Here is a 27,127-nt window from a genome sequence, read left to right on the forward strand (position 1 = left end):
TACTGAAGTTAAGTGCTGCTTGGAAACCCTGTTCAGTGATTATACAGTACAGCTGGAGGAACAACTGTTAAGGTGTGTCAGCTTTCTAGCACTGTACCATTGTAAGGCATGAAAAGTCTGTTCTTTATAACACTGGTACCAGATGTTAAATTGATGGACGTTGTTTCTCAAAGTGTGCAAGCTGTCCATGTTTCTGAGAAATCAAATTAAAAAATGGTTTGGTTACAGCTGTTTAAAAATTGGATATTTTTCCTCCATATCCTTTTTTTTTAAAAACAAGTTGCAATCTCGAATTCTGTTTTTCATTTGAATGCCACCATAGTAGTGGTAGGATTATGGTAGCCCAACATGTGGTGGTCTTCAAATGGGAATCAAAGCTCAAGATCTATTTGTAACTTTATTTTTCTAATACAATGATAAGGAGAAGGGGAAAAATCTGCCATCAGTTTTACGTTGCTTTTATTCCAGCTTTCATTACATTGCTTTTCTTCTGATTTCTCTGACATCTAGAAATCTTCTCTCTCTTAGCCTGAGAGATCCTCTATACAAATTATCCATTGAGAGGACAAATTTGTCTCAATTTTATTGAGTGTAAATGTTTTGAATTCACCACAGCAAATATAGGAAATGTCCTAGCAGACACTGTTGCTGCTTCCCAATCTCTTGCTACATGTGTAGCTAATGAATTTCTCCGCAAGTGTGACAGGAGATTGCTCAGTGAGGTGCTCTAAGATGTTTGTGGTGGAAATAAGAAGCCTGGAGTTGAGAAAAAAAAATGCAGCTGATGCAGCTTTCCTAATCAGTTGCTATAAATTATGGTTGGGTTCAGAAATCACATGAAATTTGGTGCTGCTACAGGAGGTATGATAATGTCCAGGATGTCTTCAAGCAACAACATAGACCAAGAAATATGCACTTAGATGGAGCCCCATTTCCCCACCCGACAAGCACAACTCCGGTTGTGTTTGGTCAACTGGGCCAGAGTTCTCAGGGGATCATAGGCTGACTGCAGGCTGGATAGAGGCTTGCCGCAGGGCGCATCTGGCCCCTGGGCTGGGTTTTGGAGACCCCTGAGTTATGGCTTAGGCAAACCCACTCCAGCACCAAAATGCATGGATACTGTAAATTAGAGCACCTGTCTTTGTTCCTCTGAGTATTATTATTATTATTATTATTATTATTATATCACTTTTCAATGGAAAGTTCACAAAGCAGTTTACAGAGAAAATCAAGCAAACAACTAATGGCTCTCTGTCCCAAAAGGGCTCACAATCTAAAATGATGCAAAAGGACACCAGCAGACAGCCATTAAAAAAAAGTGCTAGGGTGAGGAGGGCTAGCTACTACCACCCCCCCCCCCCGGCTAAAGAAGAGCACCCACTTAAAAAATACCTATTATTATTATTAACAATAACAACAACAACAGTATTTATATACTGCTTTTCAACTAAAAGTTCACAAAGCGGTTTACAGAGAAAAATCAAATAACTAAATGGCTCCCTGTCCCAAAAGGGCTCACAATCTAAAAAGATGCAAAAAGAATACCAGCAGACAGCCACTAGAACAGACAGTGCTGGGGTGAGGTGGGCCAGTTACTCTCCCCTTGCTAACAAAAGAGGAGCACCCACTTGAAAAGTGCCTCCTACCCAATTAGCAGGGGTTCTCTTACCCAGTTAGCAGGGATTAGTAAAGACATAAAGTGGCATATATGGATGTATTTAATATCTTTATTGCTGTATAACAAAAAGACTAACATCTATTGTAGCAGAAACTTTTGTGAACTACAATGTACTTCATTAGATGCATGGCAGGTGTGTGTAGGTAGTCGTTGGGTGTACAGAAAAAAATTGTAAACTGTGAGTCAATTGTGCCTGGCTACTCTAGTCCACAGAAAGTCTCCCTGGTATGACCAGAAGATGCTTCCAGTCACATCCAGCAGATTAGGTGGGGTCCTCCACCATGGGTTCGGAACTCGCGGTGAATATCCATGGGCTTGCGAGTGAATCAAATTCACTCGTGGTGAATTTAAACCCATGGATTAAAAGGGCTCACCTATATGTGTAGCATGCACATTGTTTCAAAAATTTGTGTAGCTTTTCCATGACACAAAGTGGTATACAACCTAATAACATATAATTTATAAAACCATATAAAATGTATGCCTGTATAAAACCAGTGATTCTCAAACTTTTAGCAGTGGGACCCACTTTTTAGAATGAGAATCTATCAGGACCCACTGGAAGTGACATCACGCAAGAAAAATTTTAACAATCCTAGGATGCAATCCTACCCACACGTACCCAGGAGTAAGTTCCATTTACTAGCATTGTTAAAAGCATATACATAATAGCCTGTTCAAAGCACAGATTTGTAACATTTCCCCAAATGCAGTCGCATACCAAGGTAGCATCAAGTCTAATATAAAATATTGAAATGATTGGGGACCCACCTGAAATTGGCTTGCGACCCACAGTTTGAGGAACACTGTATAAGACAATTCACAACAGTCTTCCTATCTTTGCTAAGGCAGCTCGCCTGTATTCACTAGCATGGGGTTAAGCTCCATTGAATTCAGTGGGATTTACGTCTGAGTAACATGCACAAGATTTCACTACAAGTTGATTAACTCTGTAATGTACCAGGAAACAACTTTCATGACTCACATCTGAGTGAATAGTACTAAACCTGCTTGATACATTCTAATTCAGCATTTTCCCATTGGAGTCTGAGATTTCTTTGAAGAATGGTGACTTTCAGATCAGCAGTAGAGTTGGGAAAATCTTGGGAAAATCTTGGGAAAATCTTGGGAAAATCAGATGTGCTCCTGTTGGCTTCAGAATGTTGCCATTTTTAATGACAGATTTCTGAAACAGACTAATATGGCTGCTCCTTTAGAAGTTATTGATATAACATGATAGAAGGGAATACAGATTGGGTAGGGAAGTGTGCACTTTATGATACGATACTTAGGGCTAATTTCCTTTCTTTGTCTTCCTTCCCCCCTTCCAGTTTATGCCATCAACACTCCATGGCTCAACTGTCCTTTACCATTGACTGAATTTCTGAGCTCTCAGTCTGCCTGACTTGTGGGTCCTCCAGACCTCCTCTTTTCTGTCCCCTTGTGGCAGAACAGAGCTGGTTATCAATCCAGGATTTCAGTGGAGCTGTGATTGGGTGTCAACATGTTGTGCCCCCCCCCCAGGTGGCAGCTAAGATCCATTGGTATTCGGTGTGAACCAGAATGTTTCACATCCAGACAAAGGGGTGCTTTAATGTTTTCTTTCCCTGTACCCTCAGTGTTCTGTAGGTCCACAAAGCTTGCAGGGCCTTTTGGGGGACTTCTGAAAATGAATTTTTCTTTAAACTTTCAAACATCTAAATTTCTGCATACCTTGGGGGTTCCGAGTATGTAGAAATAATTTCCTTTGGTTTTTGGTTGGTGCTGTTTCACTTCCAAACTGAAAGGCGCTTAGCTACCTGAATTTGCTATTAGAGGGACTAATTAATGAGCAGGTCCTAGTGGTTTTTGCATTTCAGTGAAAATGTTATCACTGAAGTCAATATGTGGAAGGCTGCATATGCTCAATATACACGTGTCATTAAAACAAATCAAGGTATACTAAAACTTGCTTCTACTTGGCAAAAATAAAGATGAGATGGTTGGATATGAGACTTTGCATTGGGGTGGGTGCCTTACTGGAAATGCAAGAGAGCGTCATCTTTTGAACACTGGCATTTGGTACAGATGCAACCTGCTAGTGTTGGAGTGAGAGGAACAAAAGGTTCTGGGGTTCATGGACATGCAAGGAGTTTCTACTCTAAACGTAGAACCTAGTTAACAGAGTGTTACAGTTTTCTTGCTGCAGCTTTCAACAATCCAGTGAGGAAATTACTTCTCTTTTGGAAAGAAGAACATAGATCGATGTAGCACTTGACTCAAAGCAACTTGGTGGGTCCCCAAGTAGGAGATTGATTGGAATTCATTTCTCTCAGATGCAAGTTGACTTGTCTCTTTATTGGGTGATGCTAGTTCTTGGATGACCTCACGTTCCTGGTTTCAGGGATAATTGCTGGTAGCGTCACCAGGAAAGCGTTATTAGGGTGTAGCACCTGGAAAGAGGAATAGCAGCAATGAAGGCTGCTTTTCCTTGGAGCCAGTTTTGGGTTGCATGGACTGTCCTGATTCTTAACCACCTCTGGGATCCTTGAAGAAATGGTGTCTGAGAATTGCCTCTCTGCTAATCTTTGAGGGCCCATAGTTTACCAGGTGCTGAGCATGCTTGTGTTCTTGTCTGTCACTGGACAAAGTAAGCTTCACTGCTGGAATGTGGCAGTCAGTGACTTAAAGTAGCACTGGCTTTGTTCCATTTGTAATGTGAATGTAAAATGTGTTTTAGTCAGAATGCTAATTTTTCCTGCAAGTACTTCATAAGCAACAACCAGACTTTAATAGGAGAAACCTTTGAAATGTTCTTGTGCTATTTCAGTCTCAGAGTAGCAATGGACTGCTTCAAGAGGACTACGGTAAGATCCAGTAACCTCTCCTTGGTTTACAGAACTGCTCCAGGAGCTTCTTTGTTAGTCTAGATAGAATCTGAGAGAGTGGTTAAGGTACCAGCATCACAGTTGGAATAAATCCTTCATTGGAAGGAAGCTGAACTCTGGGGGTGGGGTGTGGACAATAATCTCAGCACATGAATCCTGTTCAGATGTGACAACACTCTGTCGGCCTTTTGGAGTTCCTTGAAATCACCCCTTTTGTGCTGTGTGTATGGAAGCCCAGGGCACATCTGCTGCCCCTTTTATTGCTCACAAAGAACTTAGAGGCCCAGCTTGACAGCCTAATTAATGTGCATGGGAGACATTTGCATTGAATGACTTTCAAAAGTCGTATCTTGAAAAGGCAAGGCTCTCTTTTTTGGGAGTCCTGAATTGTGCCTTTGCAAGGCACTCAAATGCTTTTGGTTTTTTTATCCCCTCCTGCTCTTGGGATAACCCTTGCATTTCCAATCAAATTCAGTCTAAATTCAGTCTGAGGCATTGTGCACGTCCTGTCATGGCTGCTTATGTCTTCAAGAGACAAAGCCCCATTGTGTTAATGCTCTGTAGTAAAATGACTCCTGCTGAGCTCATGGCCTTGTCTCTGACCCTTCATTGAATTGGCAACTCTTTGGCTGGTGAGTGGGGAAATTGCTTGGTGGAACTCTTGATCTTTTCCTTCTTCATATCCATTCTGCCCTCTAGATCTTTCTGATCTAACATGTTATGTGTTATGTTCTGCCCAAGAGAAAACATAAAAATGAGTGACGCTCATTTTAAATCTTGTAATTGCCAGGTTCCCCTGTAAATAATTGCATCATAAAAATTCTGCACATTTGCATTTCAAGACTATTTAGAGCTGGGTTTTGCATTCAGCTGCATAAAATTCAAGGCAATATTTTGATGCTCAGACGTCTTTGTCAGGATTCTGAGCTTGTTGATGGAACTGAAGTTTGTATTCTAAGCCCTTGTCTAAAGATACTCTCTGTAGGTGCTCTGTGGTTCATGTACATCTATAGGTAAAAGTGGAACCCCTGCTTGAACTATGTGCCCATTTTTGGGGGGGGGGAATGTGAAAGGTAATCCAATGTGAGATCTCCCCTGATGACCGAGACACTAGACAGGTTTGTAGGCATGTTCCAAACATCATTCAGTGCTTTAAATATGATCCTTGTACCCATATTTGAAAGGGAAAATGCAGAACATACTGCAATATATTGCTGCTTTTGTCAAGTCTGTAACAGGATGAGATAAAAGGCAGAACAATTATCTTGATAGTTTAAGCCCCTGTTCATTTAAAATATTTGTATCCTGCCTTCTCTCTCCCACAAGGGAAGCCCTCCAGATGGTTCTGAACATTATTGATCATTCCATTGCTGTACAAAGGCTTTTTCATTATTAAGAAAGAGAACGTTCTTTACTTTCTTGAAATAAACAGTTGTTACTTCAATACTAAGTCTTTCATGGCTGCTATTCGAGACAATGAAATGGGCTGATAGTCCGCAGCCAAATAAAGCTGTTCTTACCTAATGTTTCACCCATTACTTTGGTAGGCATTCTCAAAGGATGAAGCTACAGCAAGTGGCTCTTCAAACTATCCAGTATAACTGATATTCTGATCAAATACTAGTCCCAAGTACCTTTTGTTCTACCTCAGGAATACAAGTCCCAAATACTTGTATTTTTGAGCGCTGGTAACCAAGAGCCATTTACACTCAGTGTCTTCTCTCTCCTGTTCATGTTGTTCTAATGTTTATAAATCTCTATGACCTATCTATAAATCCGTGTATGATAATGATAGCAGTGGACAATTCCTGTGTTTGCTTAGAATCCATTCTGTGCCCAGTCTGAACCTCATGCTCTGCAATGGCTGATTTTTCAACTTATTGTAACAGGCAGTATCTCTCATATTCTGCTATCCTTGTGTTTATTCTTCCCTTGGTGGTGCCAGTGTACACAACTGCATGGGACCCAATATACAGGGCAGGAGGTCTGGTCTAGAGGGTAGAGCCTTCATTTGCCTGAAGATTAACATCCACAAGGTCACCAGTTCGAGGCCACTGGCACCGTGCGACCTTGAAGCAGCTGACAAGCTGCAGCTGAGCTGTTCCATCTGCTCGGAGCGTGGGAGGATGGAGGCCAGAATGTTAAACCAGATTGGAGTGTAACACCTTGAATGTAGTGGTTCTTGAAAGAAAGAACCTTCTTTCAATTTGTAAAAATCCCTGCGTGGATTTAATAAGCCTGCCTATGTAAACCGCCTTGAATAAAGTCTTGAATAAAGACCAAGAAAGGCGGTATATAAATACTGTATATTATTATTATTATTATTATACTCCTGCCATAGAGAGAAGGATCTCTTATGTCTTTAGCCAATCACAGAGCCTGTTGTGCTTTGATGGTGGGTTTGTAAATTAACCTGATGTTAGCCTTCTTCAACAGTCTGCCAATATGGTCTGTCACATTTCTAATGTAAGGAAAGGCTTGAGCTCTTAGAACAGGTTGTTCTGCATTTTGAGATCTATTAAACAACCAGGGATGTATCACCCTCTTAGTTTTCCACATGTTTCCATTAGCTTGCAAGGCTAGTTTCACTTGCTCCAGCTCACCTTGTAGGTGTTGCAGCTCTGGCCCAGGCCACCATTGATTTAATCATATCTCTCTTTTGCCTTGGATGATGATTAGAATAGCTGTTAATATACCTGTCTGTATGCCCGTAGGTTTTCTATAGATGACCCAAGGTCAAATCTTCTGTATGAGTGACCTTCCTTTTGTGATATCTGAGAAAGGCAACCTTCCTTCCTTTTCCCTTTCCATCATATAGCTGGGTGTATATTGTTGATATAAAATAAGTGAAGTTCTGGCTCCCCCTCATCCCAAATTGTAGAGATGTCATCCATATATCACACCCAAATGACTTTATAAAGTGCCATGTCCAAGGCTGTGATTTCAAACTATAGAGATTAGTCACCAGTAAGCTCAAGAGGCTTCCCATCACTATCTATTTGCTCATAGAACTGGTGGTTCCACACAAAATAAGTAGAACTCAAGCAGTAACGAAATAACTCCGCAAATATTTAATAAATAATTGTTTACTTCAGTTGTTTGAAAGCTTAATGAACCCTTCCATACAGGCCTCTCCCTGTATCCATGGATTCTGTACCTGCAGTTTCAATTATCCATGTTCAAAAATCCCCTCATCAAGCAAATGACATATCTGCCTGTGCTGGCAGCCTTTCTGTTGCCATCTCCTGTGTTTCTCTGACTCTTTGTTTAAAAGTACATGCTAACCGGAGGCAAGTTGGAGGGCTGAAAATAAATGACACTGAGCTCTATGATGAGCTTTGTTTGCATTATTTTGAGCCCTCCAACTCACCACCTGTTAGAACTTCCTGCTTCCTGTTAGCATTTACAGACAGCAAAGGGCGAGCAAAACACAGGAGACAATGACAGGAAGGCTGCAATCATTTGACAGGCAGATAAGATTATCAATGACAGGCAGATAAGTCATTTTCATAATAGGAGGATTTTTGAACCACTTTGTGTAGTGTTCACTGCTTTACATGGTTTTTTGTGTACTCAGTGGCAGCTGGCCACTATCCCTCATTGATGCAGGGGATTCCTATATTTATCTGTAAGTACTCTTTCTTTTCTTACCTTTTTTTAATAATAAAGCTTCTTTAGAATTCATCTGGCAAAAAAGAATGTATGTCCTTTTCTCTGCCATCTTTCTACATGGAACCCTTATGCAAGTCTGTAGCATGCATGCTGGTTCAGAAAATGTATGAATTAGGAAGTCAGTTATTGCTTAGATCAGATTATTCTGGCTTCTGCCAGGCCTGATCCTAAGACAGGATCCCTTGTGTTATTTTCAAGACGTTGGAAGGATCCCATCCTATTATGGCTTCCAAGATTGGGGATTGGTTGGTTTCCATCATCAGAGCCTTGTCATCACTGTCACATGTTGGAGTGATGTCCAAGTCACAAAGCAATGTTGCAGGATCCACAACTCAGTCCTTACTCCCTGTGTGGTAGTGCAGCAGTGCCAGTGCAGCTGCCACTGTGTTCTGTGGGGACGTTTCAACCTCCAGAAGCCTCCTTGGGTTAAGACAGGGGTGCCCAAACCCCGGCCCTGGGGCCACATGCGGTCCTTGAGGCCTCTGAATGCGGCCCTCAGGGAGTCCCCAGTCTCCAATGAGCCTCTGGCCCTCTGGAGATTTGTTGGAGCCTGCACTGGCCCGACGCAACTGCTCTCGGAGTGAGGGTGACTGTTTGACCTCTTGTGTGAGCTGTGGGATAAGGGCTTCCTCCACTGCTCGCTGTTTCACGTCTGTGATGCAGTAGTGACAGGAAAGGAAAGGCCAGCTTGCTTTGTGCAAGGCCTTTCCTTGAGCTATTGCAAGACCGTCATTCATTCATATAAGTTCATCTTTAATATATTCATTTATGTAAACTTATGTAAATTTATTCAAATTTGAAATGTAAATTCTTTTTTTTTCTCCGGCACTGACACAGTGTCAGAGAGATGATGTGGCCCTCCTGCCAAAAACTTTGGACACCCCTGGGTTAAGAGAACATTTGTTCCTTGGCCCCTGGACAAGCCCCTGCTGTGGCTCTTCTCAGACTTGTGCCAGTGATATTGCTGTCACAAGTCTGCATGGCCCCATGATGGCAGATTGGGCCTGGGAAGGAGGTTAGGATTCAGTGAGCACCTCTGCTGCTGAACCTGCCCCCTTCTAGGCCCATTCCACCCACTCCTATCTCCCTCCCATTCCTTATGTGCACTTACCTGTGGAAGTGGATGTCTGCTGCCATGTGGACCCAGGCAGCTGCTGCTCCTTGCAGTGGTTAGCCCACATGCTCCATCCAGTGGGTTGTGTTTTGTGGCTTCCAGAAAGCACATTGTGCTGCTGAAATGCTCATTCTGGTAGTAGAATGCACCAATAGGATTGGGTCACCAGTGTGTTAGCGGCTTAATGTTGGCACAGTAATGGCTAGGCTATAATGCATAATATCCCAAATAAGCAGTGATGCAAGTATTGATTAGGATGGAACTGAATCTGGTCCTTGACTTGCCAGTTAATGGAACTACAACAGGTGCCTGACCTGCAGAGCAATGATGATTCTGCAACATCCTTATTGGCCCAGTGAACTTTGAAGTGTTCAAGGGATGTCGGGGACAACCGTCAGAGTATGATTATTTCCATTGTCCTCTGTCTGTGAACTTCTCTCAAAGTATCATTCTGGCCACTAGTAGATTGATAGTGCTGGACTAGCTGGGCTTCTGGCGTGATGCAAAATCCCATTCTCGGTGTCTGAAATCTTTCTTGTCCTTGGTCTCTCAACACCCATATGATGCTGCTGTCTTTCCTCCTGCTTTTCTCTGAAACAACCGATTCTTGAAAATGCAGCTTACTATTCACAAGTTGAAAGGGGAAGTTAGCTGTTATCTGTGGTTATAGCATATTCTGAGTTTGTTGATAAGATCATATTGCCGTGTGCTTTCATGAGTGGGGCAGAGTGGTGAGATAATACATTTATCTTTATTGATTCTTGAAAGATCTTGCGTTCCTTCTTTCTGTAACGTTTTAGCCTCATTTCTATAAATACGTACTGCACTTAACCTAGGTCTATAAAAGAAATCGACAAAAATAACCAGCAGAATAACGTCATTAAACTTTCTGTTGTTTTAACTGTACGTTAATGCTGGCTCAGTCCCACTAGAGTTGGGGGCTGGCATGCCACAACAGCTAAAATTTGAGAGGAAAGCTGTGGAACAGAGATTCTTCAGGTTCTCCAGAAGTTTCAGGGAGATCCCCTACAGTAGTGGTTCTCACACGTTTAGCACTGGGACCCACTTTTTAGAATGAGAATCTGTCGGGACCCACCGGAAGTGACAACATGACCGGAAGTGACAACATCAAGCAGGACAATTTTTAACAATCCTAGGCTGCAGTCCTACCCACACTTACCCATTGACTATCATTGATCGTACATAGTAGCTTGTTCAGTGTAAAGGTCTGTAACATTTCCCCAAATGCAATCACATACCATGGTAGCATCAAATGTATATTAAAAATAAAATATTGAAATGATTGGGAACACACCTGAAATTGACTCTCAACCCACCTAGTGGGTCCTGACCCACAGTTTGAGAAACACTACTCTACAGAGAACAGGGTTTACTGGGTGCTTGCTGGTTGGTGATGTCGACTGCAGATGTACATATTGCTGAGCAGGCCTGTCCTTTGTTTTGGTGTGTTTCACTGTTCTGGATGTGTTGATTGTAAAGAGATGACTATGGAACAGTGATTCGTGCAGAGATGCAGTGACAGAGTAAGTTCTGCTGCATGTTATTCCCCCCTCCCCCCGGAGTGATTGAATCCCTCTTGATGCAGGCTGGCAAGTAAGACCAAGATAAGTTATTTTGCACAGAGTTAGAAGTTTTCTGAAATAAGAACATTTTAAATCACTGAAGATGAAGGAAAAAAGGGCTTTGGCAGAACTGTTGGGAAAAGGAAGCTCCCTGAAGGCCCTTGTAGAACTTGAAACATAAACCAATGTAAGAGTTTGATAACTGAGAACAAGACTCAATAGTGGTCCTGAGGCCAAAGTACAAGAGAAAGTTTATTCAAAAGCCAGTGAGAACTGGAGAAGAAGAGAGAAGAAAGGCGCTTATCTGTGGGTCTAGGATGCTGTACACGTAGTGCTATAAATGTGCACTTCAGAATATCTGCCAAGCAGCCTCCAGCACAATTCAGACCACAGTCTCATCAGGCTTGTCTTTCTCCAGCTCCTGGTTCTGGGATAGCATTGAGGCAGCCTTTTAAGAAGTGCCTTTTGTCTCACTTAATACCAAGGAGCAGAACCTTCTTCAGAAGCTGGGCCTGAAAGTGTTGAGAAGCTATGAGTGGGACCTAAAATTGGCATAGGGCACAATCCTAACCAGGTCTACTTAGTAGTAAGTCCTATTTTGTTCAGTGGGGCTTACTTTCAGGAAAGTGTGGTTAGGATTGCAGCCTTAGTCTGTAAATTGTTAGATTGTAAGTTGTGGGCCCAGTCACACAAGACAAGAGGCATGCGTTGGTGTGAAACATTCTGACTTGCAGAGCTGGGCAGCAGATGTCTGCATGCAAGGAAGCTGGTGATTGTGTGCACAAGTCTGGTTTTCTTGTAGTATTAGAAGCTGCCTACCCTGGTTTCTAAACTTTAGTGGAAGTTGCCCACAGATATTGAAGCTTTCCTTTGTGCACATAAGAACTAGGGCTGAGTGCTTCTGAGGTCACCAGCTTCCATGCCATATCCTGTGACTAGTGTAATAGTTTCAATCTTATCTGATCCTAGACACCTTGGGTGCAACTATGGATTCTCTTTTCTCCAGAGCTTTTCAGTACTCTGGTTCTGCATTTTCTATTCAACTTGGGTAGCTAAAATATAAAGGGAGAGAAGTATGGGAAGAAATGGAATTTTAGGAGCAGGGAACAGATGAGAGCCATAGGATTTTTCCCATCTTGTACAAGGCCTATCAGTGCAGTGAGAAGTTCAGTCATAGATTTTTCATCCCTTGCCTGCCTTGGGTTTGAAATGTATCATGTTGCCCATCTCTTAAGCAAGGTTAGTAAATCTCAGGACTTGACAGAATCACTGATGCTTTTCCTTTTTCCCTTCCACAGAAGATGATGTTTGCGTGTTCAAATGTTCTGTGTCGAAGGAGACGGAATGCAGCCGAGTTGGCAAACAGTCCTTCATTATCACACTGGGATGTAATAGTGTCCTTATACAGTTTGCAACGCCAAGTGGTATGTACCAGCAGATTTGTGTCTGATTTGTACAAACATGCTCCTCAGGCAGCTGGGATGCGACAGCATTGCTGTGGCCAAACCTGTCAGTCCCTTGCCCACTCTGAAAGCATAAGGAGTTCCTTCTGACTGAATAATTTTCTTCAAAACCCCCAAACCTATTCTAGGACAGCTATTCTTGTGTCTAAAGTATCTTCAGCAATTTGTCTTCAATCTGTACTGTCCTTTGGCAGCTGAACTCTTGTCATGTTTAACTCAGATATAAGTAATATATAACAAGTATACGTAATACATAACCATTGCCGTTGGTCCTGTCTTCAGTAGACATAGTGAACAGTTAACATTGCTTAATCATGATTTGATTTGGTTTGACATCAAGAAATAGTAACAGCAGCTAGAGTTAATAACATAAACTTTCTACAAATGTTGAAGTGGGGGGTGGGTGAAACTATTTTTCAGAAGCTCTTGGGGGAATTACAATAAATGTAAACTTGTTGAACCTAAATTCTTTCAGAGCCCTCTCTGGCACATTTATTACTGCATACAGTCGTGAAAATTAGGGTGAAGGTTGACAGAGTTCCTGAAATCTGAGAGTATGAGCTGGAAAGTAATTCCTTTGCTGTCCAGGAGGTTGAATATGTGCCGCCATTTCTGTTGTTGGATGGTTATGCTCTCCTCTGTCATGTTTTTCCCCTCCATCACCAGAGAGGTTGTTGTCTATTAGTCAAAGCCGCTTTGAGTTCTGTATTCCTTCTGGCTTGGGTCTGAGCAATGACATTTGAATTCTAAAGGGGCAATGCTTGGTTCTTCTCTTAGACTTCTGTTCATTTTATAATATTTTGAAAAACTGCCGAGGCCACAACACGGAGCAGTCTGTGTTCAGTGAGCGCACCGAAGAATCATCTGCTGTGCAGTACTTCCAGGTAGGTGGGTCCAAGAACTGCTGCTTTTTTTTTTCCTTGGGTCTACACAAATTAGATTAATACAATGACTTTGCAAATTAGGATGTTTTGCAAATTTGCAGGCTGTCTGCTGTTTACATAGTGCTTTTCTGTTTCTGAAGAGAGAATGTTGCTTGATAACTTTCAGATGTTGAATTAGGTATTTGGGGAGAAAAACAGGATGTTAAGGTTTGAGCGATAGGGAGAGGAGCAGACTGCCTGCTGGAATCCTAAACAAATACTTGTGTGTACTATGACGGTTTGATTACGTAGCATGCGCATGTGTGTGTATGTGTAAGTCTTTCTCCACAGTTATAAAATTAAAGGTCTTAAATCCAGCTGCAGGCATTCCTAGATACGTGTGCTGATGATCAGAGGAAATGAGGGAAATGTGGCAAGAGGTTACCTAAATGTAGATTGCTAAGGCTGATACATGGCAGGTATTTGTGACTTCTTAGCCCTGTGGAATAAAGTCCCACTGATAGGAGAGAGCATGCGTCTTCTGTTTCCTCTGAAAGCAATTAGTCACAAGCTTCATTAGCATAGGATACTTGAGAATGTATAAATCCAGTGACAATTTCCTAAAATTGAACACTGTGCGTGGATTCTTTTTTTGGAGGGGAAATGGTATTTCTTTTAATGGGGGCTCTTCGGTTTCTCTCTAGTTTTATGGATACTTGTCCCAGCAACAAAATATGATGCAGGATTATGTCAGAACAGGCACATACCAGCGAGCGATCCTGCAGAACCACAGTGACTTCAAAGATAAGGTAAGGGGGTGGATTGAATGACTCTTTCTGAGTGTATCCTACATTTCTGATTAAAATAAATGCAAAGCAGCATCAGCTCCTTCTGAGTCGGGTTTTGTAAAGGGCAAAGCTGAATGTTCTGTATGAAAATTCATTTATATGTTTCATATCTGAGCCACATTTCTTCTGTGCTCAAAAGCAACTCCAAAGCTTAAGTTTTTTTTTAAAGAAGGCATGCAAATTAGGGAAATATGTTCACAGTCCAATCCTTTTCTCCCACCATGCTGTAGAATGCATCTGCGCCAAAAAGGTATGAACTACATGTTAATGGGGAGGGGGTGTGATCACATAGTCAACAGGAAGTAAGTAAAAATATTCTCCCCCCCCCCCAGTAGACTGCCTGATTGTCTATGGGTCTCCCCAGACTTACACCAGCCATTGCAGGTCCTGAAACCTATGTTTCACCACTATGGTCCAGCCAAAGTAAGGAACTTCAGGATAACTAGCAAAGAAGCATCTTGAATGGCAGTAGGCCAGAGAAGGTCATGCCACAAGCCCTGCTGTCTTATCCCTGTAAGAAAATTAAAATAGTTTTAGTAGACAGGAAAATGAGATGGAGCTCAACTGTTCAAAAAGAACAGGCTCTTGTAATTAGGCAAAAGTGGGTCTTGAAATTAGAGGCAAGGAAATAAAATTGTAACACAAGCTACCTCTGCTGTTCCCCAGCTAGAATTACATACTTAGTTGCTGTTTCTTTGTTTGCCTTCTGGGTCCGGAGAAATGAGACATCAGTGTGCAGTTAACTCTGCAATTGGTGGAATAAAGTCACTAGCTCCTTTTATGAGGTTCACAGGAATTAAGATTTTACTCTTCTAATTTCTAATTCAGAAGTGGGAAACTCTGGATGTCCTTTCCATGGTCAGGTGGACTGGCTTGACCAATAGGCAGATGTGAGCAAGCCAGTGTGTTTTCTTCCTGGTCTCTTGCTCTGCTAGGCCGAGGTGTCAGGTAACTGTTGCTTTCAATGTACACCTGAGGTTAAGCTGTTCCTGTGAACAAAAAGGTCAAGATGGCACAGCTGCACTGAATGTCTAAAACAAGCCAGCTTCCTTTTATGCAGTCTAGGGCTTCTTTGTTGGGTGAAGGGTCTCATTCATCACAAAGCTGTTAAACATTTAGCTTGAGGACTAGAACAGTGAAGGGGGGAAGGTTTGTTGGTAAGGCTTTGGGGCAAGAAAAAGATACAGTGTATTCTTGCCATCCGCACCTTTCGATAAGAGAATCCACAGGAACAAGAGTGTTGCGTTGTACCATCCACTGTTTGTTCACAGCTGTCTGCAGCCATTCCTAAGATGTTGTCTGCATCTGCGGTGGCCATTTTGGAGCTATCCACAGCCATCCTGAAGCTATCTACACTGGCCATTAGTAGTAGTAGCAGTAACTTTATTGTCATTGTGCTACAGCACAATGAAATTTGTGCACCTTAGAGATACAAGCATAAATATATACTACAATTCCAACAATCACACTCTACACACTCACCCACACATTCTATACAACGTGCATCATAATATAAAAACAGTATAACAGACCATAATGCCCAGGAGCATGGTAACAACTATATTGCCTTATTCAACGTAATTATGGCTGTGGGATAAAAACTGTTCAGGAATCATGTGGTTATTCAGTCCTACTGTGAGTGTTACTGCTGGAACAGAATTCCAAGACTGACTGTGCCATTTTGAGGTTATTTACTGCTAGCATTCTTGATCAAATTAGCTATCCCTCCCCCAAACACCAGTGATCCCATAGGATCAATGATTTGCTATTCGCTGATTCGTATCTACTGGGTTTTCCAAGAACCTAATTCCAGCGAATAACAAGAATTGACTGTATGTTGTAGAGTAAAGCCTTCCACCTCTGGACTTTTGGAAGTTTTTATCAGGCTTTTTCAGCATCAGACCTTTAGCAGGAACTGTTTAGACTTCAGATTTTTCTTTGTATGTATGAGAACTGAAAAATGCCCTGTGTAACCAACAAGGCCAATACATTTTCAACGAATACAGTGTTCTGGTTGACATCAAATTCTGTTCTATAATAGGTGATATCCCTGAGTTAGCCAGTAGGGGGCAGGCTTATTTTAAAGAATACCCTCTTAGGGCAAGGGATGATTTCTCACTTTCTGCATACATGTTTCTTAGCATCTTCCTCTAAGGAGGCAACAGGCATTTTGCCAGGCTTTGGAACAATCCCTGATTTGCCTGACCAAATTCTGAGGCGTAGCTCACTATGTCTCTCTGTGAGTTACTAGCCATCCACTTAGTACTGATCTGTATTGTAAGGCATCAATTAGACAGATAAACACTGATTGCTTATACGGTACAGTGATTAACAGTTTTCTGGCATAGCCACAAGAGTGATCAGATCTACTCTTAAAGGCTGTGTTAAATATTCTGCATCTGATTATAAAGAAATGTTGATTGGCAGTCATTACAATCTTCCCTATCTACCATTTGTCTCCTATTCAGACAGTATTTCTGTCACTGATTGTTTAAATCAATGTTGCACCTATTTGGAATGACTCACCTGTTTGGAACCACCTTCTGTGCTGCAAATATGTCCCCAATGTGCAGGCAGCCCTTCAAGTTTCTGTAGAAGAGGAGTATTACATGTAGGTCAGGCAGAGACTACATCATTTCACTTGAAATAGTTACAGTATTTTATTCCCTTGCTTTCAACAGGAAGTGGGCAGTTGATTTCTTTTTAGTGTGGGACAAATTTCTCTGTGCAACTAACAGGGACAGCATGTAGAGAAAGAGATTTGAAATTTGAAATTTTCCTTGAAGTCCCCTGACTTGTGTTAATCTGCTGCTGTAGCTTTTGTTTGGTTCAAAGTTATTCAGTTCCTACTGTGAGTGTTACTTACTACTGGAACAGAATGACTGACCCTGATGAGCAGGGAGAAGTACCTCCTGGTCCAATCAGAATCATCCTCCTTCAGGACTGCTTCTTATTGGCCTTACGAAGGAAAGAGCTCAAGCTCGATACTCCTTTCTGGGTAAACAAAAAAATTGTAGTACTCAGAATACTATCTCATAGCTAAGATCTTTATTCTTAGATTTTTGGTATTGAAGAATGGTGATTTCATATTGATTCTGCCACTGGGGTGAGAGAGAGCATGATGTTCTTAAAACCTCTGAACACTGAAAGCGTCAATTTTTAAGAGTGGAAGAGTTCCAGTCACTCTAGAATACTGTATTGCAGTTGCAAAATTGGCTGTAACTTGGTTGTAAATTCCTGTGACCCATGAAATATTTTCCCATTTGCAAGAGCTTATTTGGAGGAGATATTTTGCTTATGTTCAGTTTTTTCTTTTCCCCAGATTGTATTAGATGTTGGCTGTGGTTCTGGCATCCTATCATTTTTTGCAGCCCAGGCTGGAGCAAGAAAAATCTATGCAGTGGAAGCCAGCACAATGGCTCAGCATGCAGAGGTAAGCAGTGTTTCAGGGCTGGTGGAATGTTTCAGGACTTGGACTTCATGTGTTTAGATTTTTGTAGCTAGTATGGGTCATTTCACTCCTTTGTGGCTTTTCTTCCACGTGTTTAACGGGAAATGCTATGATCCAGGCTCTAAGAAGAAACTGGGCTTTTGTGCAAGGGTAACATTAATAACCATTTGCCCAAATAGTTATTGTCTTGTGTTTCTTTTGTGTATTTATCTAACCTAGACTCTCCAACACACAAAGCTCAGTGGAATGAGTGTTGAATCTTCAAATTTCTGTACTAGCATGGAGGTCATTCTGTATTAGGTTGAGTTTAATTAATCAGTCAATCAATTTATGGATATGGTGAAAAGACCAGCATAGACAAAACACAGCAATACAAAAGCACCGTTGCTTATGTTGCTACACATAAAAATACGGATTAAAAAGAACTAAAATTCCAACAATTACACATTCTGTGCAAAAATAGGAGGACAGAGTAAGTAAGCATTAGAATTTTTCTTCGTTGCTAATAATGCCCTTGCGAGTTACACAGGCAGCTGCCAAGTCTTGGTTGTAAACCATGGATTGGATGCAACAAGGAGCTTCTTGGCAATGTCTACATCATCAGACATCAGATCTGAAAATTTCCTAATCAGGGGGTAGTAATCATTGCACATATCCCTGAGTAAAATGGACAACAAAAAAAGACAAGTTTAATTTACTTCACCCGAGCCACAGGGGGAGACCCTTTCAAAAAATAGGGATCCTTATAGCAGCCCTCAACTACTGCCAAGGGGAGCGCTCTTCACCTAGCCAAGAAAAAGGTCCTCCTGAGCCTTGGGCACTCTGATAGTGCCAAGTTAGTGGCCAATACAACTTTGTATCTGGCATCCTCCGCAGCTAAAAAATTTGGGGTTCTGCTAATATCCCTTTGCTGTTTGATTTCAAACAACCTCTGCCTTGTAGCCATTCTTGCCTGGTCTGGATTCATTGTCAAAACGACCTCTGGAGAAAATCCCACATGCCTCAGCTTAAGTTTAAGTTAAGCCAGAAGTTGATGGAAGCAAGAGAAACCCTGGCCGCAACTTTTAGCTGACCAGATCCAAATGCAGACTTGCGTTGGAAAAGTAGCTAGACACCTGGAATATAGGAACTCAGATTGAATACACTCCAAAGAGGCGAAGCTAGAGGGGGGCCAGAATTGTCCCATACAGAAATTGGGATAAGGTTTTAGCTTGATATAATTTAATTGCCTCTGGGATATAATGGCTGCCTTTGATACATAAAAACTCAACTACTGCTCAGGCAGATTTCTATCCTATCTCAGCCACAGACTCATGATGGGCAGTTCTGTTTCCAGTTGATTATAACATTACCCCCAGATATTTGTAGGTAGACACCTGTTCTGTCCTATGACTAGTAATGCTCCAAACCCTATTCTTGGATCACTTGCCAAAGGATAGGACTTTTGTTTTCTGGTAATTAAGTACCAACTGATTTTATCACTAGAAGACTAAGTTTCTTTAGGACCCTTCTGAGTCCCGCTGAGGTTCTTGAAAGAATAACCATGTCATTGGAATATAATAGGGATCTATTACTGTTGTTTTAAGCAGCCTCCATGCACTCTGGAGAGATTGGACTCTTTTTACCTTCCCTTTCAACCTCCTTCTAACCAGCCTCCTCATTTGAAGGAAGTCCGCCCGTCGGAGGTGAAGGGTTTATGTGAGATTTGCCCAGTATTCTTCCCCCGACGTGCATGTCGAAACGGATCACAGCATGATCACTGTTCCCCAACAGCTCAGTAACATTGATATCTCTAACCAGGTCCTGTGTACCGCACAATATTAAATCCTGAGTCACCTGTCCTCTGATGGGCTCCATGACTAGCTGCTCTAAGGCACGGTCATTTAGCATGTCAAGGAATCCGGTCTCCTTTTTGTGACCAGAACACAAATTGACCCAGTCTGTATGAGGATAATTGAAGTCCCCCATGATTACAACCCTGTCCGTCCTTGTCACCTTCCTGATCTGTTTCCTCATTTCAAGGTCCCCTTCCGATTTCTGGTCTGGAGGACGATAGTACGCCCCCAGTATTACATCGTTCCTCAGGCCTGATAATTTAACCCACAGAGATTCTACGGTGGAGTCGGACCCACCTTCAATGTCTACTTTGCTGGATTCTATCCCTTCCTTAACATAAACGGTCACCCCACCTCCAACACGCCCCTGCCTGTCCCTGCTGTAGAGTTTATAGCCCAGGATTGCGGTATCCCACTTATTCTCCGCATTCCACCAGGTATAGTCATGGTCAGGCACTCGATGCAGAACGCTGGATAGCCCCTGCCCTGCTGCTGGCTGTCTGACTGCATAGCTTTTTGTTTGTTTGTTTTTATTTAGGGGTACTTAAAAAACCTTACAATGGTTAGCAGCCCTGTTCTCAAGGGCCCTCTTGTCTGGGTTCCTGGCCTCCTCGCCCTGCTGCTGAACTTGCCCAGATGCTAAACTCGCAGTGCCTTACCTGGCACTTAGTTCCTAGAGGCACTTGGGTTCCCAGAGGCCATGCGCGCTCCTGCAGAGAGGACTCTTGGTGGTAGGGTAGGGATGTGAATATAATAATTAGCATTCCTAACTTTTCCAACCTCCTTTTGAAGGTGGAACACTTTCCCTTTCTTATAGCTGGTGAAGGACCTTGTGGGAGCTAAATCATTCTATGAATTACCTTGAATCCACACATGTTCACAGTGCTGGCACAGTGCCTTTGGTTCACAGCTTCCCTGAGTCAGCTTAGTCCTTGTTGCAATGGACTGTAATAATTCATCATGTACCAAGGACAAAACTGCATCTAGCTCTTAGATCTTTTGAGGCATCTAGATGCTTTTTAGGGATCACATTTTGCACTTGTGACCAGGGTTTTCTGCATGTTTATTTCAAAGGAGAAAATGACAAATTCTATATGTGTGTATCTTGATGCCACTTGTGTATTTGGTACTTGTGTAATCTATATTCAAGTATAAAATATACCTATATTGTGCTGGGGTCTCTGACTGGCAGTGTGGTGTGGGGGTCACACTCTCCATCCACCATGGCAGACTGCAACTTGCTAGTCTGATCACTGCTGTGCAGCAGCACCAGTGCAGATGACCAGCAAATGGTACTGCAGCTACCAGCCCAGCAGGGATCAGGTGACACAAGGAACCAATAAGGCCTCACTTGGCTACTTAGTCTAGCAACTTGTTGCTCAGGTTCAGAGTTAATTGCTTGTCCCTATGCTACCAACCCTGGCAATATCATAAGAAGCAGCTCTAATTGTCTGGGATTTTTTTTAGACACCGTTGCACACTCCTCAAAGAATCTATCCTTTTCGGACTTACAGCAGATGCATAAGGACCATATCTGAGTTGGTGTTATCTTTCTGACTTTTGTTGCTTTCCTGGTCAGGTTTTAGTGAAGAGTAACAACCTCACTGACCGGATTGTGGTCATTCCTGGGAAGGTGGAGGAAATCTCGCTTCCGGAGCAGGTGGACATTATTATATCTGAGCCAATGGGTTACATGCTTTTCAATGAACGTATGCTGGAGAGTTATCTGCACGCCAAAAAGTATTTAAAACCCAGTGGTAAGTGACATCTACTTGAGCGGTGGGGTGGAGAAGTTAGGGGACTTTTCCTCAAAACTTGTTCTACCTCACTAAGCAGAGGTGGGTATTGACGATTCTGGAAGCAGGTAGTTACTTTTAACAGGATAGCATTTCCATAGAGTAGTGTTTCTCAAACTGTGGGTTAGGACCCACTAGGTGAGTTGTGAGGCAATTTCTGTTGGGTCATGTAGCATCTAGCTTAGCCACCATTGAACATACAGAGCTGAAAGTTCAGGGTACCGAGCTGCTATGCAGGGTGGGCTCCCGGTGAGAGAGGGGCATGGTACTTTCCCCTGAATAAGTGGGAAGATGGGATGCTGGAAAGAGGGGAGGACTGTGTGATTGGAGAAGGATCCAAGTCCTTGTTCTGCTATGACTTTCAAGCTGGAATACTTGAATTCCATGCTATGCAAAATAACAGCAGGAGCACACTGTGTAATGGGCCTTGGCTGATCACAGCTTAGGTTTGAAGCCTCACTTCCAGGCACGACATCACTTCTGGGTTAATGACATCACTTTTGGTGGGTCCCAACAGATTGTCATTCTAAAATGCGGGTCCCTGTGCTTAAAAGTTTGAGAACCACTGTAATAGAGAACCCAGTTCTGACCTTGGCTGTCCTTTCTGCCAATCTCCATCTTTTGCTGCTGCTGTCTGCCTTATGTGCCAGTTAAGAAAGAGCTGGCTTTTTGCAGTATTGCTCCTGAGGGCACATTGAAGTGTTCAAGATCTTTACAGTACTGTAACACCAGGGGTTCACTAATCTCTGACTTGAGAGAAGAGAATTAGAATGACAGATGGGTGCTCTTGTAGATCCTGCTATTAACTATGAAGTACAAGATCCAATTTTAGAATTAAAACAGTTTTGGTTTTTAAGTGAAGACCATTACAAATTCATATATCAAACAGCATGGAAAATAGTCTCTGCTTGCTTACCACTTAGCCTCAGTGAATCCACACTTTATGTTGATAGAACTAAACGTCTGCTACAACAAACCGTATGTGGTAGGGAGTTTATATCCTCCCCTTTCCATGTTGTAGTGGATTGGCTTTAGGGGTTGGGTGCACAGCAAGCTGCACATTCATCCCTGACACTTCTACTGCAGTGTAGCTGGGGGATAGAGAAGGAGTTCCCTCCTGTTTCAAGTTAGGGAAGGAAAAATATGACTTGGGTGATGCAGCAGTTTACATAGACAGGCTGACCATAAACCACCCTTTCTTTTTCAAAATGGAGTTTTTATAAGTGTTATTCTATGAGAGAAACTCCTAAGATCATTTCTCCAGATGTTTCCCTTCAGGATGCAATCATCGTCCCGGCTGCACAGCTCTTGCACTTGCTAAACTTCCACAAGCAGCTGCAAAACATGCCTCAGGCTGGTTCTCAGGATATTGTCCATTTTTTGCCACTCCACATTCCTTTGTCTCTAGCCAGCAGCTTCTGGTCTCCTATCCAAGGCGAGCCCTGAGCTGATCCTACTTAGCTTTTTCAGGCAAGGCAGTGGCTCGAACTTCCAGACAAAACTGCTCAGTAGATTTTCCCCAAATCCGCGAAAGGCACAGTATATTTGAATTGTGGAAATATTTTCAACCTCCAATAGGAGATCTTTTAAAAATGACTCAGTCATTCTTAATCCATTTTTGTTTTTGCACCACAGTAAGGATGGTCTCCATCCTAAGTTCCGTGTTCATAGGACAAAATGTGACTTTTATAAATAATAGATTTTCATGCTTCATAATGATAAAACACAGTGATCACAGATCTAGAGCCTCCCTGGCTCTAATTAGTGGAATAGCAGCAATTACGTGGTTAGAAATCTGGTAGGCTGGAGGTTGATGCTGAAGAGGAGCTGGAGAAGAAAGGAAAGGAAAAATGTTTTCAAGAGGAACCGCCTCAACTGCATGAAACTGTAGCATCTTCTGGGTGTTTGGTGAGGTGAGTTAGCAGAGCACTGATCGGAACTGTAATGCACAACCCTTCTGGGGAACAATCTGTGCTGAGTCTTTCAGTTGCAGTATATATTTCAGTGCTTCACAAGGATAAGAAAATTCAGGGCTAGAGGGGCACACAGTGCAAGGTGGAATTCCTTTATAGCAGTATTTCTCAAACTGGGTTGGGACCCACTAGGTAGGTAGGTAGGGACCCACTTGATGCCACCATGGTATGTGACTGCATTTGGGGAAATGTGACACATCTGTACTTTGAACAGGCTACTATATATATGCTTTGAACAATGATAAGTAAATGGAACCTACTTCTGGGTAAGTGTGGGTAGGATTGCAGCTTAGGGTTGTTAAAAATGTTCCTGCTTGATGATATCACTTCCGGTCATGTTGGCACTTCCGATGGGTCCTGACAGATTCACATTCTGAAAAGTGGGTCCCACTGCTAAAGGTTTTAGAACCACTACTTTATAGCATTTCAACAACTGGGTTTTGGTTGTGCATTTTGTAAACTGCTGTTTCCATTCTCCTTTCCATTTCAGGGAATATGTTTCCAACTATTGGTGATGTCCACCTTGCACCATTCACAGATGAGCAGCTGTACATGGAGCAGTTCACAAAAGCCAATTTTTGGTGAGTCTCCTTTTACTCCCGAGCTCAAACACTGATCACAAGTTGTGTTTTGCCATAGAAAAATACTACTTCTAGAAGACCTCAGAGTTGATCTGTGACAAAGAGCCTGATCTCCTTGTGGCTGTGCAGTGTCTCTTTGCATCTTTGTCTCCATGGGTTTTTTCCTCTTGATATCTCCAGATTGCTTAGCCTTTGTATTACGTTGCAGGTATCAGCCATCCTTCCATGGGGTAGATTTGTCAGCACTTCGAGGTGCAGCAGTAGATGAATATTTCAGACAACCTGTTGTGGTAAGTGTGGCTATCCTAGAACTCTGTGAGTTTTGGCAGAAATTGAAATTTTTCCATGTGGTGGCTGGACTTGGGAGATTAATTGTGACCTTATTTCTGGTTAGCCAAAGGAAATGTCTACCTTAGCTTTCCATTCTGTTCAAGTATACAGCTGTTTAAAGTCTAGCGTTTGGTGCCAAGGTGCAACTGTGTCATGAAACCCTCAATCTACCTAACCTTCCTCCATGTCTTTTTTCAATTGTTAATAGTTTATTGGTTTTTCCTTGCATGCAATCATGCACATGTCCTCCAGGAACATCCACAAAGAAGCAGTCCTGCCTGCACTGGTGGCAAAACAAGTTTGCAATTTGGGGTTTCTTGCCTCCCTTTTCTTTCTTTCTTTCCTCCTCCTCTCTTGTCCCACCCCACTCAGAGGCTTTCATTGGTCTTCTTTTCTTTCCTAGGATACCTTTGATATCAGGATTCTAATGGCCAAATCTGTAAAATATACAGTGAACTTCTTAGACGCCAAAGAAGCGGATTTGCACAGGTAGATGCTTTTCCTGAGGTTTGGCAGGGGGAGCATCCAGTCTGGGTCCACAGCACCTTGTTAGGGAGTGAGAGGAATCAAATGATCAACTTCCTGTATTTATAGCAATCCTGTCTCTAATGCACCAGCTTATGGGCCTTCAAGGCTCTGCCCATATTCTGTGTAGCAGAGGAAAGTGTAAGCACATGGACAGTAGAGGTACATCCTTCTCTACCTCCCCCCCCCCAAGTGTTTCTTCCTTTTCATTTGTGGAAGAGGCTGAACCAAGCAGTTCTCCTGTGGATTTAGGGAGGTGTAAAATGACCTAAGACATCAGTCAGGGCCCATATGAGGCAGTTGTTCTTGTGAGTTTTTCTGTTTGCTTATGTCAGGGTTGCTTCCCCTCGGCACTGGGGCTTGTACTGATAATTCAGCTAGATGTGAGAGTGAAGATGCAAAGTTTCTGTAGGCTCACTAGAGCATTCTTTGCTTGCAGGAGGCCACTCTCTTTATTTCCCAACCCTGATAACCAAGGTTTTGGAGAAGATCTTTATACTCCAGAGAGCTGTTGAGGGTCAGGATAGGCAATATTGGGCTGCCTTGGTATAAGGCAATTTTCCAAATTCAGGCGAACCAATCCATGCAGTGTCATAAAGGTGATCTTCTATCATTTCCTTTCTCTCTTTCCCTGCCCTGGTATTTAAACACTGTGGTTGCCCTATGACCTTGTGAAATGTCCATGGTGATTTGTTGTCTTGTGTATTTGCTACCATTCATGGTTGTACTTATTCATTTTTAGGCCCACGTTTGCAGAGCGTGGGGAACTTCTGCCAAAGCATGAAAAATTCCCCTTCCCTGAAAAATTTCATTTGTCTAATGTCCATGGTAGGCTCTTTCTCCTGGAGGAAGGCTGGTCCTGCGACCAGTTAAAATTAAAATCCAGCTACATTGCAGATAATGTAGCTTGAGTTACAAAAGGAAGTCAGCATTTGACCTAAAACGATTCTGTGTGCTGTTCATGTGCCTCTGTGTGATTGATCACTCAATTTGTTTTCTAGAAATGTGGATAAATTTTAAAATCAAAAGTGAATCTCCTTTTTTAAAAAAAATTCATATACGGGTGGGCCTCTTTATCTGTGGATTTGGGACTTGTGGTTTTATCTCACCGTGGGTCCCAAACCCACAGATCTCCCCACCTGCTGTCCTCTGAATGCAACCATAGCTGTGCTCCAGTCGTGTGCAGAGGCCCTTCTGAGGGCTGGGGAGGCTGTGCATGGTCTCCCGAACCCTCGGGAGGCCTTTCAGAGACCTCGGCAGGCTTCCTGAGGGTTGGGGAGGCTGCGTACCGTCTCACTGGCCCTCAGGAGGGCCTCAGGTCATGACTGGAGCACAGTAGGTAGAGAGATCTGCCTATTTGATGATTCACAAATGATGGTGTCCATGTGGGGGGGCGGGGTTCTGAGAACAGATCCCATGTGGATACTGAGGTACCAGTCTTGGTGGTCTAAGTCTTAACAAAAGATTTTTAACCTTTTTGTTCAAAGCTTCATTGCTTGGTGTATCTGAGTCACTAAAGTCTGACTTTAGGGACTGTGAACATTACACTTGAGAAATAAATTCACTATTTCTAAACTGTTTGGAAGGATAATCATTTATTTCTTGATCCCACATTAGAGTGACTTGTCTGGACAGAGCTACTGTACCTGAATGCTAGTGGCAGCCAGAGGAGAATGGACTCTAAAGTGGTGATCACAGTGATAAGATGCAACTTAGCAACCCCCAGATAGGAAAGTTGTGCTTTATTTTACAGTGCCTTGCTCACAAAGGCCATCCGAGATCTACAGCTTTATAGCAATGTACTATATGCTGGTTAAGGGAGAGCATTGCTACTGGAAAGGAGAATGGCTTGATATGGAGCCCCTTCCCACTGCTGACATCTCTTATGCTTTCCAGGATAGAAATTCCGTTCAAATTCCACATGCTGCATTCAGGTCTAGTCCATGGGTTGGCTTTCTGGTTTGATGTAGCCTTCATCGGTTCAATGTAAGTGGTATTAAAATGGGGTTCTGTAATTCTTCTCTGTGTCAGAATTATTTTTCATCAGACATGACTGTTTGATACAGAGAAATCTACCTTTCCAAGACTCTGTTTTTGTTGCTTGTATGTTTTTTGTATGCTTCTTATCTTAATGGTTGTTAGCCTTTCTCAAAAAACGGTGAAGAGAATAAAGCTTGTAAATGTGATCAGAGTGCGATCTTTCCAGGCAAAATAAAATACTGCACTAGTGATCCAGCACTAGGTGTTCAGTATTCCATCCCCAATTAATTGCTATTTATCTGTCTGCATGGCGAGAGAAGGAGCTTTTCCAATGTGTCAATTTTTTTTAAATGAGGAGGTGCATATTCCATGCCAGAGGCTTCAATATTATACTCTCTAGAGAAGCTAAAGCTTGAATGCTGTCCCAAGAGAGCTATTTTTGGATAGTTACAACCTCCTGTACCACCAGCTCCAAACTTACCAGGGTCACAGCACTTCATGGCAATGCACCCATCTTCCCAGCTCTCCTGGGCGCCGCTGCCTTGAATTGTGTGAGATCTTGCGTGAT

At 42.5% G+C, this 27,127-nt stretch overlaps 1 protein-coding gene across 3 annotated transcripts in view; it reads left to right on the forward strand.

The window, feature by feature from the left end:
• CARM1 (coactivator associated arginine methyltransferase 1) overlaps nt 1-27,127 on the forward strand; it is a 46,805-nt gene that overhangs the window by 6,159 nt on the left and 13,519 nt on the right. For all 3 annotated transcript variants that reach the window (XM_066618119.1, XM_066618120.1, XM_066618121.1), the window contains exons 2-10: nt 12,213-12,338; nt 13,155-13,261; nt 13,945-14,049; nt 17,411-17,521; nt 20,954-21,131; nt 23,634-23,724; nt 23,933-24,014; nt 24,458-24,543; nt 26,476-26,565. In XM_066618119.1, the coding sequence (XP_066474216.1) occupies nt 12,213-12,338; nt 13,155-13,261; nt 13,945-14,049; nt 17,411-17,521; nt 20,954-21,131; nt 23,634-23,724; nt 23,933-24,014; nt 24,458-24,543; nt 26,476-26,565 (976 nt within the window). The remainder of the gene's footprint in view (nt 1-12,212; nt 12,339-13,154; nt 13,262-13,944; nt 14,050-17,410; nt 17,522-20,953; nt 21,132-23,633; nt 23,725-23,932; nt 24,015-24,457; nt 24,544-26,475; nt 26,566-27,127) is intronic.

The sequence above is a fragment of the Tiliqua scincoides genome, chromosome 2, assembly GCF_035046505.1.
Source record: "Tiliqua scincoides isolate rTilSci1 chromosome 2, rTilSci1.hap2, whole genome shotgun sequence".
In the NCBI taxonomy this organism is placed as follows: domain Eukaryota; kingdom Metazoa; phylum Chordata; class Lepidosauria; order Squamata; family Scincidae; genus Tiliqua; species Tiliqua scincoides.